Source organism: Solea solea, chromosome 4, assembly GCF_958295425.1.
Source record: "Solea solea chromosome 4, fSolSol10.1, whole genome shotgun sequence".
Taxonomy (NCBI): Eukaryota; Metazoa; Chordata; class Actinopteri; order Pleuronectiformes; family Soleidae; genus Solea; species Solea solea.
Genome location: NC_081137.1, coordinates 18,701,635 through 18,716,653, shown reverse-complemented (window position 1 = coordinate 18,716,653; position 15,019 = coordinate 18,701,635). Strand labels below are relative to the sequence as shown.

Genomic DNA, 15,019 nt, shown 5'->3' with positions numbered 1-15,019 from the left:
ACAAATAAACAAAATAAATGAACCTTTCAGTCCACTAGATGGTGCCAAGTGGTCACTGTTGTGTCAGTGTATCACAATGTATGATTTTGCAAGTATCGCAATAAATCATATGATGTCTCTGATGATTTAAAAAAAATATTTATATAAAGTAGGGATGCAACGATTACAGCATTATTAAACGATAACTAAATGAATTGTCAAATACTTTAATAATGGATTAATTGTTTGTTTTTTATTATAAATGTTGAACATTTTCCGGTTTCATTGTTCCTTGTAACAAAGAAGGAATTAAAACTGAATAATTTTTGGTTGGTGGATAAAAAAAGACATTTGAGAATCATCATTTGACGTGATATTAGCAATAGCAGTAGCAGGTGTAATCTGAACAACTATGATCGGATGACTCGGATCAGATGTTAACAGCAGGTGTGAACAGAGCATCAACAGAACATCTAATAAATGTGTGGATCATTTTTAAGGATCAGTTACCACACATTTGTCCGTGCTGCTCCTCGTCCTCGTCCTCGTCCAGGTCAGCCAGGTCCTCCTGCACCTGCTGCAAACAATGCTGTAGATGAGTTACACTGTAAAGGACTTTAAAAATCCTAAAAAAAATTCTAAAATCTCAACATTTAAGGATTCTGATGTATTTAGTGACAGCACTGGTGAAAGCCTCTTCTTACTCTTCACTGTAAAGTCATGGCTTTTTTTTCTCTTATTGCCCTAAATTCTGATGATAATGACCTCATTCAACGATGCTTGAAAAAACATGAACAGTGTCTTTAACTGCAGCTGTTTGTCGGTGTTCAGTCATGGGACATGATGAGACAAAGTAGTATCCAGTTTAGAGTGTCCAAATGTGGTCATTGCAGTAAATGAGTGAAGAAATGTGAGTAAAATACATTAAAAGGTTTTTATTGTCAACTATATATTGGTCCATATCAACACAGGCACTTTTATTTATTCTACTAAACCACTGCTCCTGAACAGGGTTTTTTTTTTTAAGATATTCTAGATACTAGATACTCAACAGTTTAAATGGTATGTTGACATTTTTTGTTGAGGACATTGTTTGACATTTTGGACAGTTTACTAAATAATCGATATACTCAGTTATATTTACATAAACAGTTCATATTTTAACTTTTTGTTGACATATTATTGGACATTATGGACAGTATGAAGAGGCAGTTGTTGACATCATACTGTATCATGACATATTTGACACAAAGTCAGTTTTTTGAAAACACACACGTACATGGTTAGACGGTGATCGTGTGTTTACTGAGGAGCAGTGACGTCACATTAGCAGCAGTAGCAGGTGTAATCTGAACACGTGTGATCGGATCGCTCAGGTCGGATGTTAACAGCAGGTTTGAACAGAGCGTCAACAGAGAATCTAAGACATGTGGGGCTCACATTTAAGCAGCAGTTACCATGTGTTTATTCCCGCTGCTCCTCGTCCTCTTCCTGTTTCTGTCTCGGCGTGGAAGAAGCTCCGACAAGGGAAGTGGAACATTCCACATAGCTCGACACAGAGGGGAGGAGTGGAATGTACCAAGTCACGGAAAGTACACAAAGGCTTTTAAATCAGTGTGTCTTTGCGCAGGAGCAGCTCCACCTGTGATTAATCAACGTTCATGTCCTCGCTCAGAGCCGGCCCTGGGCATAGGCAGTATAGGCAAATGCTAGGGGCTCCGTCATCCGCAGGGGGCACCGAAAACGGAGGAAAAAAAAAAATATTATTTTTTTTTAATTATAAATACTTTTTTTTTTTTTTTTTTACCAGTGCCATTATTACTATTATTTCGAAATATTATATAAGCCCACAGCGACATAAAGTCATAGCAAAGATTATTAAATAATGCATCGTAGTTACCGTTGTTGGATGTTGGAGCAGAGTGTTAGCTTGCTAGCTTACTTTAGACGATAGCAACATTGTTTAATAATCAATAAATAGCTGAGTCGACGTGTGTTAATGTTACTCCACCTTAAATTCATCAGGGACGTTTGGAAACTTAACATTAGGCCTGTTCAGGTGTTATTTTACAGGTGTCTTTCCTGCTTGTATGTCAGTTAAAATGCTTTAAGTTGTCCATCCCCTTTGTAATAGGGTGGTTGTAAGCCTTTGGTTTTATGTGTCACAGTTTATGTTTGTTAAAGTTTACATCAGTGTTAAAGTGCAGTTAAAGTGTATTACTGTTAATATTTCATACCTTAGCTTTCCCATATCATTCATAGGCTATATATACATATATATTCATTTCACTGCACTTTACTGGCTTTTGCACTCTGGTTAGACTGAATTGCATTGCAATGACAATAAAGTTGAATGAATCTCATCACATTTTCATTATTAGTCTATATTATTCTCATGTATAGCACACCAAGCATCTGTTTTTTTATTAAAATGTAACATGCAGTCGTCACATATACTTCTCTTCTCTCTTCAGATGCACTTTTAAAATATTTCAGTACCACCCCCAGTGACACAGCATCAGGTGCTGCTGTCCCATCTACCTCTGCACAGCCCAGTGACACTTTTTAATTGTATCACTTGTTTCTTTCTTTAGTTTTTATTTGGTGTGATATTTTTTACTCAAAGAAATAAAATCTTGAATACACACATGCAGTTTCTGTGTGATTGTATGAAAGTTGATTGTGAAATTGACTGCTGCGATGCAAGGGGGCGCCAACTAAAATCTTGCCTAGGGCACCAAATTACTCAGGGCCGGCACTGATTGTGACGGTTGCATTGAGAACACACGCGCGCGCACACAGACACACACACGTTCACGGTTTACTTGCGGAACAGTGACGTCACATTAGCAGCAGGTGTCACACCTGTGAACACTCAGGTCGGATGTTAACAGAGTGTCAACAGAAAATCTAAGAAGTGTGTGGATAGTTGAGGCATCAGTTACCTCATGTTTGTTCCCGCAGCTCCTCGTCCTCTTTCTGCTTCTGGCTTCGGAAGCTGCGGCTGGTAAACACCAAATGGAACATTCCAAAAAGATCGACACAGAGGGGAAGAGTGGAAAGTCACGGAACGTACACCATGGCCTTTGGCGTAGCTCTGCGCAGGAGCAGCACCAGCTGTAATTAATCAATGCTCGTGTCCTAATTGAACAATTAAAAAATGGCAGCTGCAATTGTAGTTAGTTAAGAACATTAAAAACCCACCACCGTAGGAAATGCTGCCATCTGCTGGACGTACTGCTCCCCTTCATCTTTTAAAGATCCCTTGTCTGACCTTCATAAGTTACCATCAAATAGAAATAACACTTACATATTACATATTTAAAAAATTGGCATTAAACCAGGGCTCTCATTATTATATAACCTAAGAAATGACTTATTAATTACTAGAGTACTTGCAGCGGAAACCTATTTTCATCTTCATCAAACCTACATTTTAATATTTTAGTTTTTTTAACATGACTTTATGAACATATTTATTTTATATTTATTATTCTCTAAACACTGTGATGACAAACAAAAAACAGATACTTTCTTTTTGACAATTTGACACCATACCATACCATACTAAAATATTATAGTTGGACGGGCAGTATTTCTGGTACATGTGTTTAAAATACATATTTTAAACAATTAAAAAATATTATTTTGTCATTTTTATTTTGTTGCGATGATGAAAATATCTTCATATTTTGTATCAGCATGCGTCAAAATACTGTAAACCTGTCATCAGAACACAGATTTGGATGTTACAGTGCTCAATGTCGACTCTAATTTGCCCAGAGTTGTTGAGATCGGACAGGATATCGATTCAATTTCAAGGTGAGTGACTTTATGTAGCTATAGTTTCTGGACGAGAAAAAGTGTCATCGTCTCATCCCTGGAAAGAAAACTGTAGTTGATACAACACAGGTGTCAAACATCATGTTTCTGTGCAGCCCCTTAAGCCTGGCATCTGAGTTACACCAGATTAAATGGGATAACATGGATTTGATTTTCATACAAAAGCTGTTAAGTTAAAAAAAAAAAAGACTGCACAGACAGTCCAAGACAAGAACAACAAGCCACAGTTCAGTTTCTCATCTACAACTACACCACAAGCTGCAGGTTCCTGAGCTGCTGCTGCTGCAGGAGGAAGGAGCTGCACACACTCACAGCACACAGCAGGGGGCAGCAGCTGGAGGATCTGATGGAAAACTTTTTTTTAATAAAAATAAAGATGGTATAAGTTAGAAAAAAAATTATAGATTTTTTTACATATAGAGATTTCTAATATGAACTTTATTGTTTCATACAACAATTATGCACATTTTAAAGCTCAGAATTCAGACAGTCAGAACCTCTACTGAGCAGTGTGGCTCATTTATTAAGAGATCAGCTTTGACGTGCAGAGGACACAGGTTCAATTTGTTAATTATATATTTTTTTGGAAACTTTGGATTCTGATTTTAATAAAGCTAGATGTTGAGTTGATGAAGAACAAAATTAAGTGCAAACGATCTTAAATGCCTTGCACATGTCGGACCATATAGCTCAGTTGGGTTGAAGTGGTTCTGAAAACCTATGATTGTGGGTTCAATTCCTGAGTTTCTTGGAGAATTTTTAAAAACTCTGACCAGGATGAGAAACTTAAGAACACCAAGAAATTTAGGCTGACAGCATCAGGACAATTAGCTCAGTCCATCAGTATATAGACTTGTTTCCCTGAGGTTGTAATTTCCAATCTCACAATACACTGAATTTTGCACAATTTTAAAAATTCACACCACAAGACAGAACTTAAAAACACAAAGAAAGTGGTGCTCCACAGCTCACTAACAACAGTGTGGACTGGAAGAATAGGACTCGTAAGCCTGAGATTGTAGGTTCGAATCTTAAGAAAAAGTAACGCTTTTGAGTTCAGTGTTTAAAGTAAACACTCAAAAGCTCTTAAAGAACCTGACAAACCGTAGGAGCAGGTATCTCAGTAGACAAGAACGCTGTGGTGAAGTCCTTAGGTCATAGGTTCAGTTCTTGTGAGGAACCGGTGCTTTTAAAGTTCAACACCCAAAGTGAAGATTAAGAGGAGACAAAAAGATCTAGACAGAGGCGGCCTTCGTGGCCTACGAGCATTGGTCAGTGAGGAGTGCTGCCCTCTGCAGGACGGACGTGTTTCTAACAGAGGGACAGGTCAGCTGCTGCTGTGACCCCTGACTGACATGTCATAGGTCATAGGCCTCTGACCTGGGGCCAAATCTTTGGGCCCTTGAGGAACAGTGATTTAAGGGAAAAATCTACATTATTATATAGAGTAATTTCAGGACTTAAATGTGGCAATTTAGGATTGAATGACAATGAAAGGGAATCAGTTTACAGTATGTGCCGTAATTGATGTATTCAGGTTTTGCAAAGATCGTGAAAAACCTCTCAGGATGTGAGAGGATATTGTGCTTGTGCTACTAGAGGACTCATGTCCAGGTAGTGTAGTCTTATTCGCTCCTGAAAGGACTTCCTTTTACATTGTCTATTGTTTCTTCTGCCTTAAGGGACAGTGAAAGAAAAATGGAGGAGACGGTTTTGTTGTGAACCACACCCAGGTTACTTGTAACCAGCACACCGTGCCCTCCACCATCAAATACTGGTGATCTGACAAACAGCACGTGCAACATCTGTACATACCACACAATGGGGTTTGTGTGTCCAGCTCTGAGCAAACAAGTCCCATTAATTAAAGAGAAGACTTAGTCAAACAGTCCTTTAAGAATGAGGCATTTACCTGGTTCTCAATGTGTCCACTGTCCACCTTTAAAGACAAAGGGCCGTGTTGTGCAGCCACAGTTAAGCGTTACTTGTGACAAACACCATGCACGTGTCATTTGATCTGATAATCGGTGTCATCATACGACACAGAAGAAGGCCATCACAAATCCTGAACAAATAAAGAGAAAAACAAATACTGCCTTTGTGTAAAGTTTTAATTTTTTAAATTAGACTGACAGCAATTGAATGACTTTATTCGCAGCAGATGATTTATCCATAACTTTATGTCGAGTGCATGATCACATGAACAAAACACCAAAGCAACATTCTCCAGGTAGTGCTGCAGCATTGTTTTAAGACTCCTTATTACACGTTTTAAAATTTAAGTACATTTAGACATTCTCCAGGGAGCCACGACGCTCGACTACAAACCCGGTCATGCCTCACAGGTCCACAGCAGGTGCTAAAAGCAGGCAAAACGCATTTGCTGCTAAAAAAAATGACACACCACGCGGCGAAGGATGAGGTCAGAGCCGGAAACGCCGTTCCCGCTCCGGTCGGATTCAGTAATCACGGGTGGGGGGGGGAGAGGTGTCTAGCTGTTCCTCTTGGTGTGGATGAGGAGATCCCTCTGCAGGTTCACTTCAAGACCCCCGACTGTTTTATTTCCAGGCAGGTCAGTGACCAGAGTCAGTTTGTTAAACACGCCTCGACCAAAGTAGTCGGCCACCACCGAGAAACCGTCGTTGGAGCTGCGTAACTGAAAACCACAGAAAGTACAAAACACATTTAACATACTGTATAGCATCAAGATTATTTTCATAATCGATTAATCTGTCGATTATTTTCTCAATTAATCGATTAATCGTTGGGTCCACAAAATATCAGAAAACCTTACAAAATGTTGATCGGTGTTAAACCGATGAATCGATTCTCAAAATAGTCGTCGTTCATCGTTTCAGCTCCAGTTTAAACTTCTTTCTCCACTCACAGTGGGATTATAGTTACCTGTCTGTTGAAGTGGTCGTGCAGGTCCCGTTTCTGGTCCTGCGCACGCAGCATGTCCATGACCTTCCTGTTGTCCGGCGTGCACGTCGGACATTCGGCCTCACTCTCTGCATAGCTTTCGAAGCAGTGCTGGTGGAAGGAGTGGCTGCACAGGAAATGAACCGAGGGCAGCTCCAGGGGACTGTTGCACATGTTGCACTTTGTCTTCTGGAAGATTTTGGCGCTGTGTGGGAAGATTTGGTCAAAGCGGTTACACTCAATCTGTGATGTGATTTTTACAGACCTTTAGCTCTTCCACACAGACCCGTTCTTGGAGTGACCAACCTTGTTTTGAGCTCCTGGATCTCGGAGCGAAGGTGAGCCGTGTCCTCGCGGTACTGGCGGATTTTGCGTTCGTCGTCCTCTATCTGTTGGGTCTCCCTCTGCAGCTTGTTAATGAGGTAGTCCTTGATGACGGAGAGCGTGGCCGTCGAGTTGTGTGCCAGTGTTTGCACCACTGTGGCAAAAAGAACATGTATTTTCGATCTTCAACTTCAATTCTAATATGACACAGAGATGAAAACCCTGAGAATGAAGTCAAATACTCTCCAGCTCACCGAGTAATGGGGGCATGAGGTTGTTTTGGTCGATATGATGTAGAACCTCACTGATGTAAGCCTTGCAGTCCTCTTCTTTTCTGGCAAAGTATCCCAGCGCCTGCTCCCACAGACAGCCCTCCTGGTCCCCATAGCGTTTGCAGGCCTCGACCACTTTTCCATACTCCTCATTCTGCATGTGGTAGTGCATAATCTGCTGGTACCTGCACACAGACACACATAGTAGTAGTTTTCTTCAGTGATAATTTAAGAATCTCTACTACCATTTGTAGGCCATGTTGTCACTTATTCCCCAATATTTGAGAGAATAAGTAACAACTTATTCAGTCTTCCTTCCATTTAAACTTCAGATTAAATGGTTATCGTAACTCTTGGATCTCTGTGTTCATCTGGTCAATTTAAAACCTACCTATTAGTTCAGTTTATTCAGATTATGGTAGATCTGAACGTGTGCTCAATTCAGTTTATGACGAAAGAAATAAAGTTGTCTCTCTGCCAAAATGTCACACTTTGAGCTACTCCGATGTTGCAGTATGCCATCACTTACAGTTTGCCCTTCTCATAAAGGTAGAGAACGCCTTCTTTGAAGTTGTGCATCTGGCAGAGGACCAGGGCCTTGTCAAACACGGTGTTGTCACTCCTCAGCAGTGACACCGCTTCTCCCTGCAGGACCTTCTTCCTCTGTCGCAGAAGGAAAGTCAAACAAATTCATCAACTGTTCATGTAAAACACTGGCAAAGATATGAGTGGGTGTAAGAGGAGTGAAACCATGGTGACCGTGGATATTAGGAAAAACACTCATTGTTTAAAAGGGGCTATATGTAAATTAAATATGGAGAACTGTCACCATTAGTATTCAAAATGCGTACCGCACTCTTCGTACAATACATTACAACCACATTTCAAAAAACCTTGAACTATCTCTTTAGTTTTACAAAGATGAGTCTCGAGTTTGCAGCTTTCAAACTGACCTCTGGAACCTGTTCGTGGGCCCAGTCTTGCAGCCGGAGCTCCAGCAGCGTGTCATACACTCCCTGAGGAGAACGGGGATCCACCTCAATCATGTGCTCCAGGAAGGCTTTCAGCTCCCGAGGGTTGTTTGCAAAGATTGGGATGAACTCCTCGGAGTTGGCCTTAAAAAAAAATCAACAAACACTTTCATGAATGATTATTAGGTTGTTAAATGTACACACAGAAAGAGGAAAAACATCACCGCAAACGGACCTTATTGATCCGCCTCTTCTCCTCGCTCCCTTTGTCTCCACCGTCTCCGCTTGATTGGTAGTTGGTGCACAGGCCCTTCAGGAGCAACGTGGTGCCCTCTGGGACATGGTGCATCAGTGTCTTGCCGTAATGCTTCATGGTGCTCTCAGCTTGTTCAAAAGGCAGACGTCCAATGTAGCGCAGTCCTTCCTGGTAGTTCTGGGTGTTGGGAGGGGACGACATAGTGAGATGACCGAGTGACGACGAAGCCATTTCTGTTTCTTACACACAGACCTAATATTTGTGTCCGTGTATAGTATTAAAACAGGGTGTGGACCTACAAGTGTTTTTAACAGCTTCATTTTATGTGTTAATCGGTTTACACTGCATTGAGTCAGAGCCTCAGTGACAGGTACACAAACTAGAGTGTGGAGAGATAAGATCTTACCTGCCACACACACGTGGATACAGGTGCTTGGACAGTAATAAAAAGTGCAAGGATGTAACAGCACACAAATGAGCACAAGGAAAATGCTGTACAAAAGGCTACAACAATGCAACGCAGCAGGAATAATAAAGTAATTAAGTGCTAACAGTGAAGCTATTCATGAATCAGGAGGTGTTAACAGTGGGATAAATTGCTCCAATCCATTCTGAAGAGGAGGCACAGAAGAAATGTAAAGTGTCCAGGATAAAACGAAATAAAACTGGAAATGCTACAGCTCACAGGATCATAACGCAACAAGGAAAACTGCATTCCCGTAGAAGCAGGTTCAGCGAAATGTAATGTTGGTTTCAAGTTTTATGGGTAGACATGAAAAAAAGCTGATGGCAACAATCTGAAAAGGTCACTTTGCGCTTTTCTCTGCACTTTTGAGTCAGTCCCTTACGTCACAGATTTATACACGTCGGTCCTCAAAATATACAACAAATATCCAGATGTCCGTGCGGTCAGAAAAGTGTTTCATGCAGAACATGATGATCTTTCTGACAACCTGGCAATAAAAAGGTAATCACGTCATCAGTTTATCCTGTTAGACATTTGTGTGAAGAGTCATATTTGGTCTGATGAATTCTCAAGGCAAAATAAAAAAAGAACTGGGTAATATTGACAAAAATGTCAGTAAAAATGTCTATAGCAGTTGAGCGAGTGAATGAGTGAGTTTTTTTTCATGTCTACCCATAAAACTTAAAACCAACATTACATTTCTCTGAACCTGCTTCTACGGCAATGCAATTAAAAACTGATCTGTAGTTAATGGTTTGTAATCCAGTTAGCTGTTATTGCCTGTTTAACGCCAAAGCATTTCTCGTTGTTTTTTTATCCTGGGCACTTTACTTAATTTAATTTTAAAGAGCATCATGCAGACTGGCTTGGAGCAATTTATCCCATCTCACATAATTTCTCTATTTAGTCGCATGTTTCACGAAAAAGCATGCGTTTTTGCTCTAGTGAACCTTAAGACATACATACTTGATTCTTGTTTTCTTTTTCTTACCTTAAGGTCTTCCAGCTGGATCTTCAGGTACCATTCGTGGTGCATGTGTTTCTCAGCCAGGAAGACGGCGTAATTGTGGTAGCCAGCCTGCCTGAGAACCTTGATGGCGATCTCAACATCAAAGTGCACTTCACTTTCACTACTCTGTTGAAATTCAGCAGGAGAATACAGTGAGGTCACCTCATAATAAAGCAGCTAACGTTGCCCATTTATGTGCCATTAAAAAGCAACAAAATGATACAGAAATGTATGGTCCTCCCTTTTTGTGAGACACAATTGCGCCAAAGATTGATATATATATATAAAGACTTGTAACAAATTTGACTCAACAGCATCACTACTTCATGACTCCTCTTGTCATGGAACTGAGGAATAATGTGAATAGGAGGAAACTGGATGAAGAGTTTGAAAAAGGGATAATGGTGGGTCATGTTTAGGGGTATTTTGTTGTTTTCCAGTAAGACGGTGACATGTAGAATCGGCATGATTTTCTAGTAATATACTGTATATCGATGTATCGTGATATTATCATTAACATCGTCCATATATTGCATGGTTTTTGCACCATCTTCTGCAATCACAGACACCAGACACGCACCTTAATAAACTCCTCCAGCTTGGAGCTGTCCTTCAGTTTAGTGTAACAGTTGAGGAGCAGTGTAGTATGGTCAGCATTAGCCAGCGACTGCCTGTGCAAGGCTTGTAGATATGCCGTCAGATTGTGGATCCTCTGCGCGTCCAGGAATTTCCTAATCACATATGATGGCTCCAATTTTCCAATGGTGCTGTGGGAAAACACAGGGATGTTTTAACAGCGGTTTTTATCAATTTGAAGCCTGGTTGGCAGTTCATCCTTCACAAGCTGGGCGGTTAAGTGCATCTGTAAAATGTCTACATTTATGGTGGAGATTAGTCCAACACAGTACACAACACAGTCTAATCTATGAAAACAACAACACCCACAGCAGCTGGAAAATGTTTAGTGGCGCAGTTACCGAATGTACTGCTGTATGGCACCATCGTGGTCCCCTTTAAGGTAGAGGTGGTCACCATACTGCCTGAAGATCTCTGACAGTCCGTCACTGTCCAGGTGCTGGCTCTTAGCCAGGTTTATGGCCATCACAAATAGGTTCTTTTTAAAGAGCATCTTAAAAACAGAAACAAGGAGGAAACAAGCTTGAGGACAAAGGGATTCAACTCGTCACTTTATTTATAACATTATTAAAAGGCCTCTGGACTCACCTCAAGTTTGGTCTGCGTGTCTTTCTCTTGAAGAATGAACATTTGTCCATCTCGGGTCAGGATGTAGAAGGAGCCCCACTCGGCCACAACATCAACGACATCATCAAAAGAGGCACTGTAGGCAATGAACTTGTTGTCCAGGTCATAGATGGTGAGAAGCTGTTTGTCAGACGGAGAGCTCTCTCTGCTACCAAACCCACTCCTGAGCAAAAACAATAGTCACAGGAAAGGAAACATGTGTTACTTAAGTCATCTTTAGTCACAGCTGCAATGACTTCACTTGCATTTGGATAACGTCACACAAACAGACGTCCAAGCCATCCTGTCTATGTGCAGCTCCCTGGCACAAACTTTAAAGAATAGTTCAGTTTTTTTGCGTGGTCGAGGTACTGACGCATAAGTAGCACCGAGTGACTGCAGTAGCAGTTGACCAGCAGTTCCCTTGTCCCTGCAAGACTGTCTATGGACATTGGTATGGTGAATGAGTTCTTTACAACTGAACTGAACTGTGAATTTCTCTGTGAGATGAATAAAGTATCTATCTATCTATCTATCTATCTATCTATCTACAAACTTAAGTTTTCAGTTGAAAAAGGCTGCATCAGAGCAAGATAAAGCAGAAGGCATATTCTTAAGATATCACGGGCATAAGTGTGCATAACTTTTATTTGGTGAACCTTGTGTTAAGTGGCTAAAATCGTTTTTTTTTACGTGCCCACTGACAGTGAACCTGCCATTCTTGTGCTGGTTTTAGGTGCATGGAGCATGCAGGGCGCACACTCAGTGCAGGAAGTGCCATATAGAACCACATGTCAGTAAACCTCAAATGAGACTAAAATGAGGCTGCAAATCTTGAATCTTCACCTAAGTTTACCTGAGTAATGTTTTTATATAACTTTAAACAAAAAAAATCAGCCCAAAAAAAAACAGTCAACAAACTCACTCCATCACCCTTTCACCACAACAATCAATACGCCATCATATTTATTCAATATCGTCCTTACTTGTTGGGTGACTTTGCATCCCTGATGAGTAAAAAAAGATATCCACGGTGCCAGTGGGCAAAAAGCTTTTGTCCATCAAAGGCAAAGCAGGGACCTCGCTCATCAGGCTGATACAAGTAGACGCACTCATCACCGGCGACAATAAACTGGGAATCCTGGGAGGGATCTGTCAGGGAGGAGCAGCGCAGTGCACAGCCGTGTGTATCCAGCTCTACTTTAGGGTACTCCTTAATGGACAGCGTGTAGCACTGAGCAAGGTGAGACAAGAAGGGAGATGACAAGAGGTCAGAATGGAGTCTGTAATTCTGTTTCAAACTTACAATAATAAACATATAGACTGAGCTGAAAGTAGAGCTCTCAGGAAGCTGCAAGAAGCTAAGTGGGTTCTCCAAGCTCTAGTGCAGCCTAATATCCTGAGAGTGACCAGACTTACATGGACCTTCTCCAGAGTGGCTACAAACAGATGTGTGACCTTTGCCATTTGGCGGAAGGCGAGGCCAGTGACTGGGCTGCTTCCCTCATGCAGAGTCAAGGTTTTACTGTGACGATCCCTGGTGATGTCCCCTTTGGTCAGAACCACACTGCCATCTGTGAAGCCTATCGGGAAAAAAACACAACAGCCATTATAATGTGAAAAGAGGAGAAAAATGGATGCGACTAGGACAGAACTTTTCTTTGTGTCTTACCAATTGCCATGAAGTTGAGATTCTCGTGCACACTGAGGCAAGACACTTCAGTAGGTTTGTTACCGGGAATCGCAGGAAAAATCCTTGTGCAGGGAGGATTTCCACTGTCTCTTTTATCAAGGTTCCAGACTTTTACCTGAGAAATACAAACACTTTACATTAAATCACTGGTGCAGTACAGCTCTAACATTTGAGCCTCTCTGCAAAACTGCAAACTTACTAAAGGATTTATTCCTTGTTCATCCTGCCCCACTGACACAAGGATGCTATGCTGCTTCAGCTGGTAAAGGTGTGTAACACGCAACTTATAGGCCTGGAAAAACGTCAGCTGCAGGGAGCGTGTCATGAGCCAGATCTTGCCGTCCATATGTAACGTCAACAATGTTAAGGACAATCATACAGAGCTGTTGCAAGAGATGCAGTAAGCCGGGCAAACAAATGTTTATGTGCTCAGAAAATACAAACGCTATGCATGCACAACTGGAATCAACCCCAAATACCTGCACCAAGGAGGTTATGTATTTTGCTGTGTTTGTTCGTCTGTAATTTCATAAAGTTCTGCAGCCTCACTTAAGTCATTCTGAGGGGCTAGTGACACTTGATATTATTTAACAACAGAAGTTACACACTGGAGCTTAATGTCACTTTTGAAAAACTCAGCATGAAGACCTTCCAAAAACGTCTCATATTAAACTGGGCCATTCTGTTCACCCGACTGAATAGCAGTGAGCTTTATAAGACAATGTTATTCAAGAGGAAAATGTTGTTGTTGTCGTCATTTGCCCAGCATTTTGTTGACTAATGACTCGACAGTATATGTGAAGTCTAAATGTGAGGATTTTAATTGTAGTTCATTGTGACGCCATTTCCAAAAGCGTGTATTATAACATGTCTAGGTTAAACAGTTGAGTCTTTAACTCAGCGCTCCTGTGTGTTCTCAGTACTTACGGTATTTTTTTGACAGTAATAAACAACCATTTTATCAAATGCAGCCTCAGCTGTCAAGTAAGCTAGCATAACATTAGCCGAGTTAGCTGCTCGGTGCTTTTAAGGATATCACCGAGGACAATGTGTCCGCGGCCGGAGTCGCAGGCCGAGATTCCGTTTGGAAGAACAAAGTTTTTCCCATTATCCACCGGGTCCTTCGCCGTGTCCTTGTCAAAAAAGACGAATTTCCTCCACTGTAGGAAGGCTGCCATTGTGTTAGCGTTAGCCAAGTAGCTCGACAGGGCGTTGTCATGTGACACAAAAGTCACGTGAGCAAGTAGACTCCTTATTTCTTGCTGTTGATGCTCATTGGTCGACCCACACATAAGTTAAAATGGTATGATTTAATTTTAAAAGTCTTTGGTTAATAAATATTGCTGGTTGTCACATTGTAATCACAATCATGGGCAAAACACTTAAGAATGTATTAATAATGTAATAAAATACCAAAAACCCTAACTAATAATGTATCAGAATACTGTATTTTGATACATTAGCTTACCCATTAGTTGAGCACAGCACCTTTGCACTACTAGGGTATATATATATATATATATATATATATATATATATATATATATATCTTTATATCTTTATATACTTTTTTTTAAAATACTATTTCTTGTTTACTTTTTGGACACTGGACAGCAAAGTAAGAATTTCATTGCATTTGCATATGACAATAAACACTTTGAATCTTGAATCTTGAATCTTGAACCGAACCCTTCCACTCGATGGAGATGCAGTTTACATGGCTCATCCACTGTGGCGTCCCCTAGAGAGGGAGAAGCAGAAAGCAACCCCCACAAAAGTGTTGTACGATAACAACTTTGAGAAAGTATTGAGCTAACAAGAAGCTAACAGTGAGAGTCAGCAGCTAACATTCACGGGTTAAACAACCTAGCCTCTACAAAGAATAGCTAACATTAAATGTGGTACTTAAGGTGGAAGAAACATTAGACAATGTAAAAGGAAATCCTTCCAGGAGTAAATAAGACTGCATATAATAAAAAAACTAAGTAAAAAGGTCCAGTGTAGGGTTGAACGATTTTCAATAAATATCTAATTGTGATCAT

General features: G+C 40.7%; 1 protein-coding gene across 1 annotated transcript; it reads right to left on the bottom strand.

Annotated features, from left to right (window-relative positions):
• Positions 1-5,915: 5,915 nt before the first annotated feature.
• Positions 5,916-14,246, bottom strand: vps11 (VPS11 core subunit of CORVET and HOPS complexes). Its single transcript, XM_058628200.1, has 16 exons — positions 14,014-14,246; positions 13,177-13,325; positions 12,957-13,092; positions 12,704-12,867; positions 12,271-12,518; positions 11,267-11,468; positions 11,020-11,171; positions 10,623-10,809; positions 10,025-10,168; positions 8,547-8,744; positions 8,294-8,455; positions 7,870-8,003; positions 7,323-7,525; positions 7,051-7,222; positions 6,727-6,949; positions 5,916-6,478 (listed from the first exon to the last, which is right to left on the bottom strand). Exons 1-16 carry the CDS (start codon positions 14,153-14,155, stop codon positions 6,314-6,316), a joined length of 2,781 nt encoding a protein of 926 aa, XP_058484183.1. The 5' UTR covers positions 14,156-14,246; the 3' UTR covers positions 5,916-6,313.
• Positions 14,247-15,019: the final 773 nt, after the last annotated feature.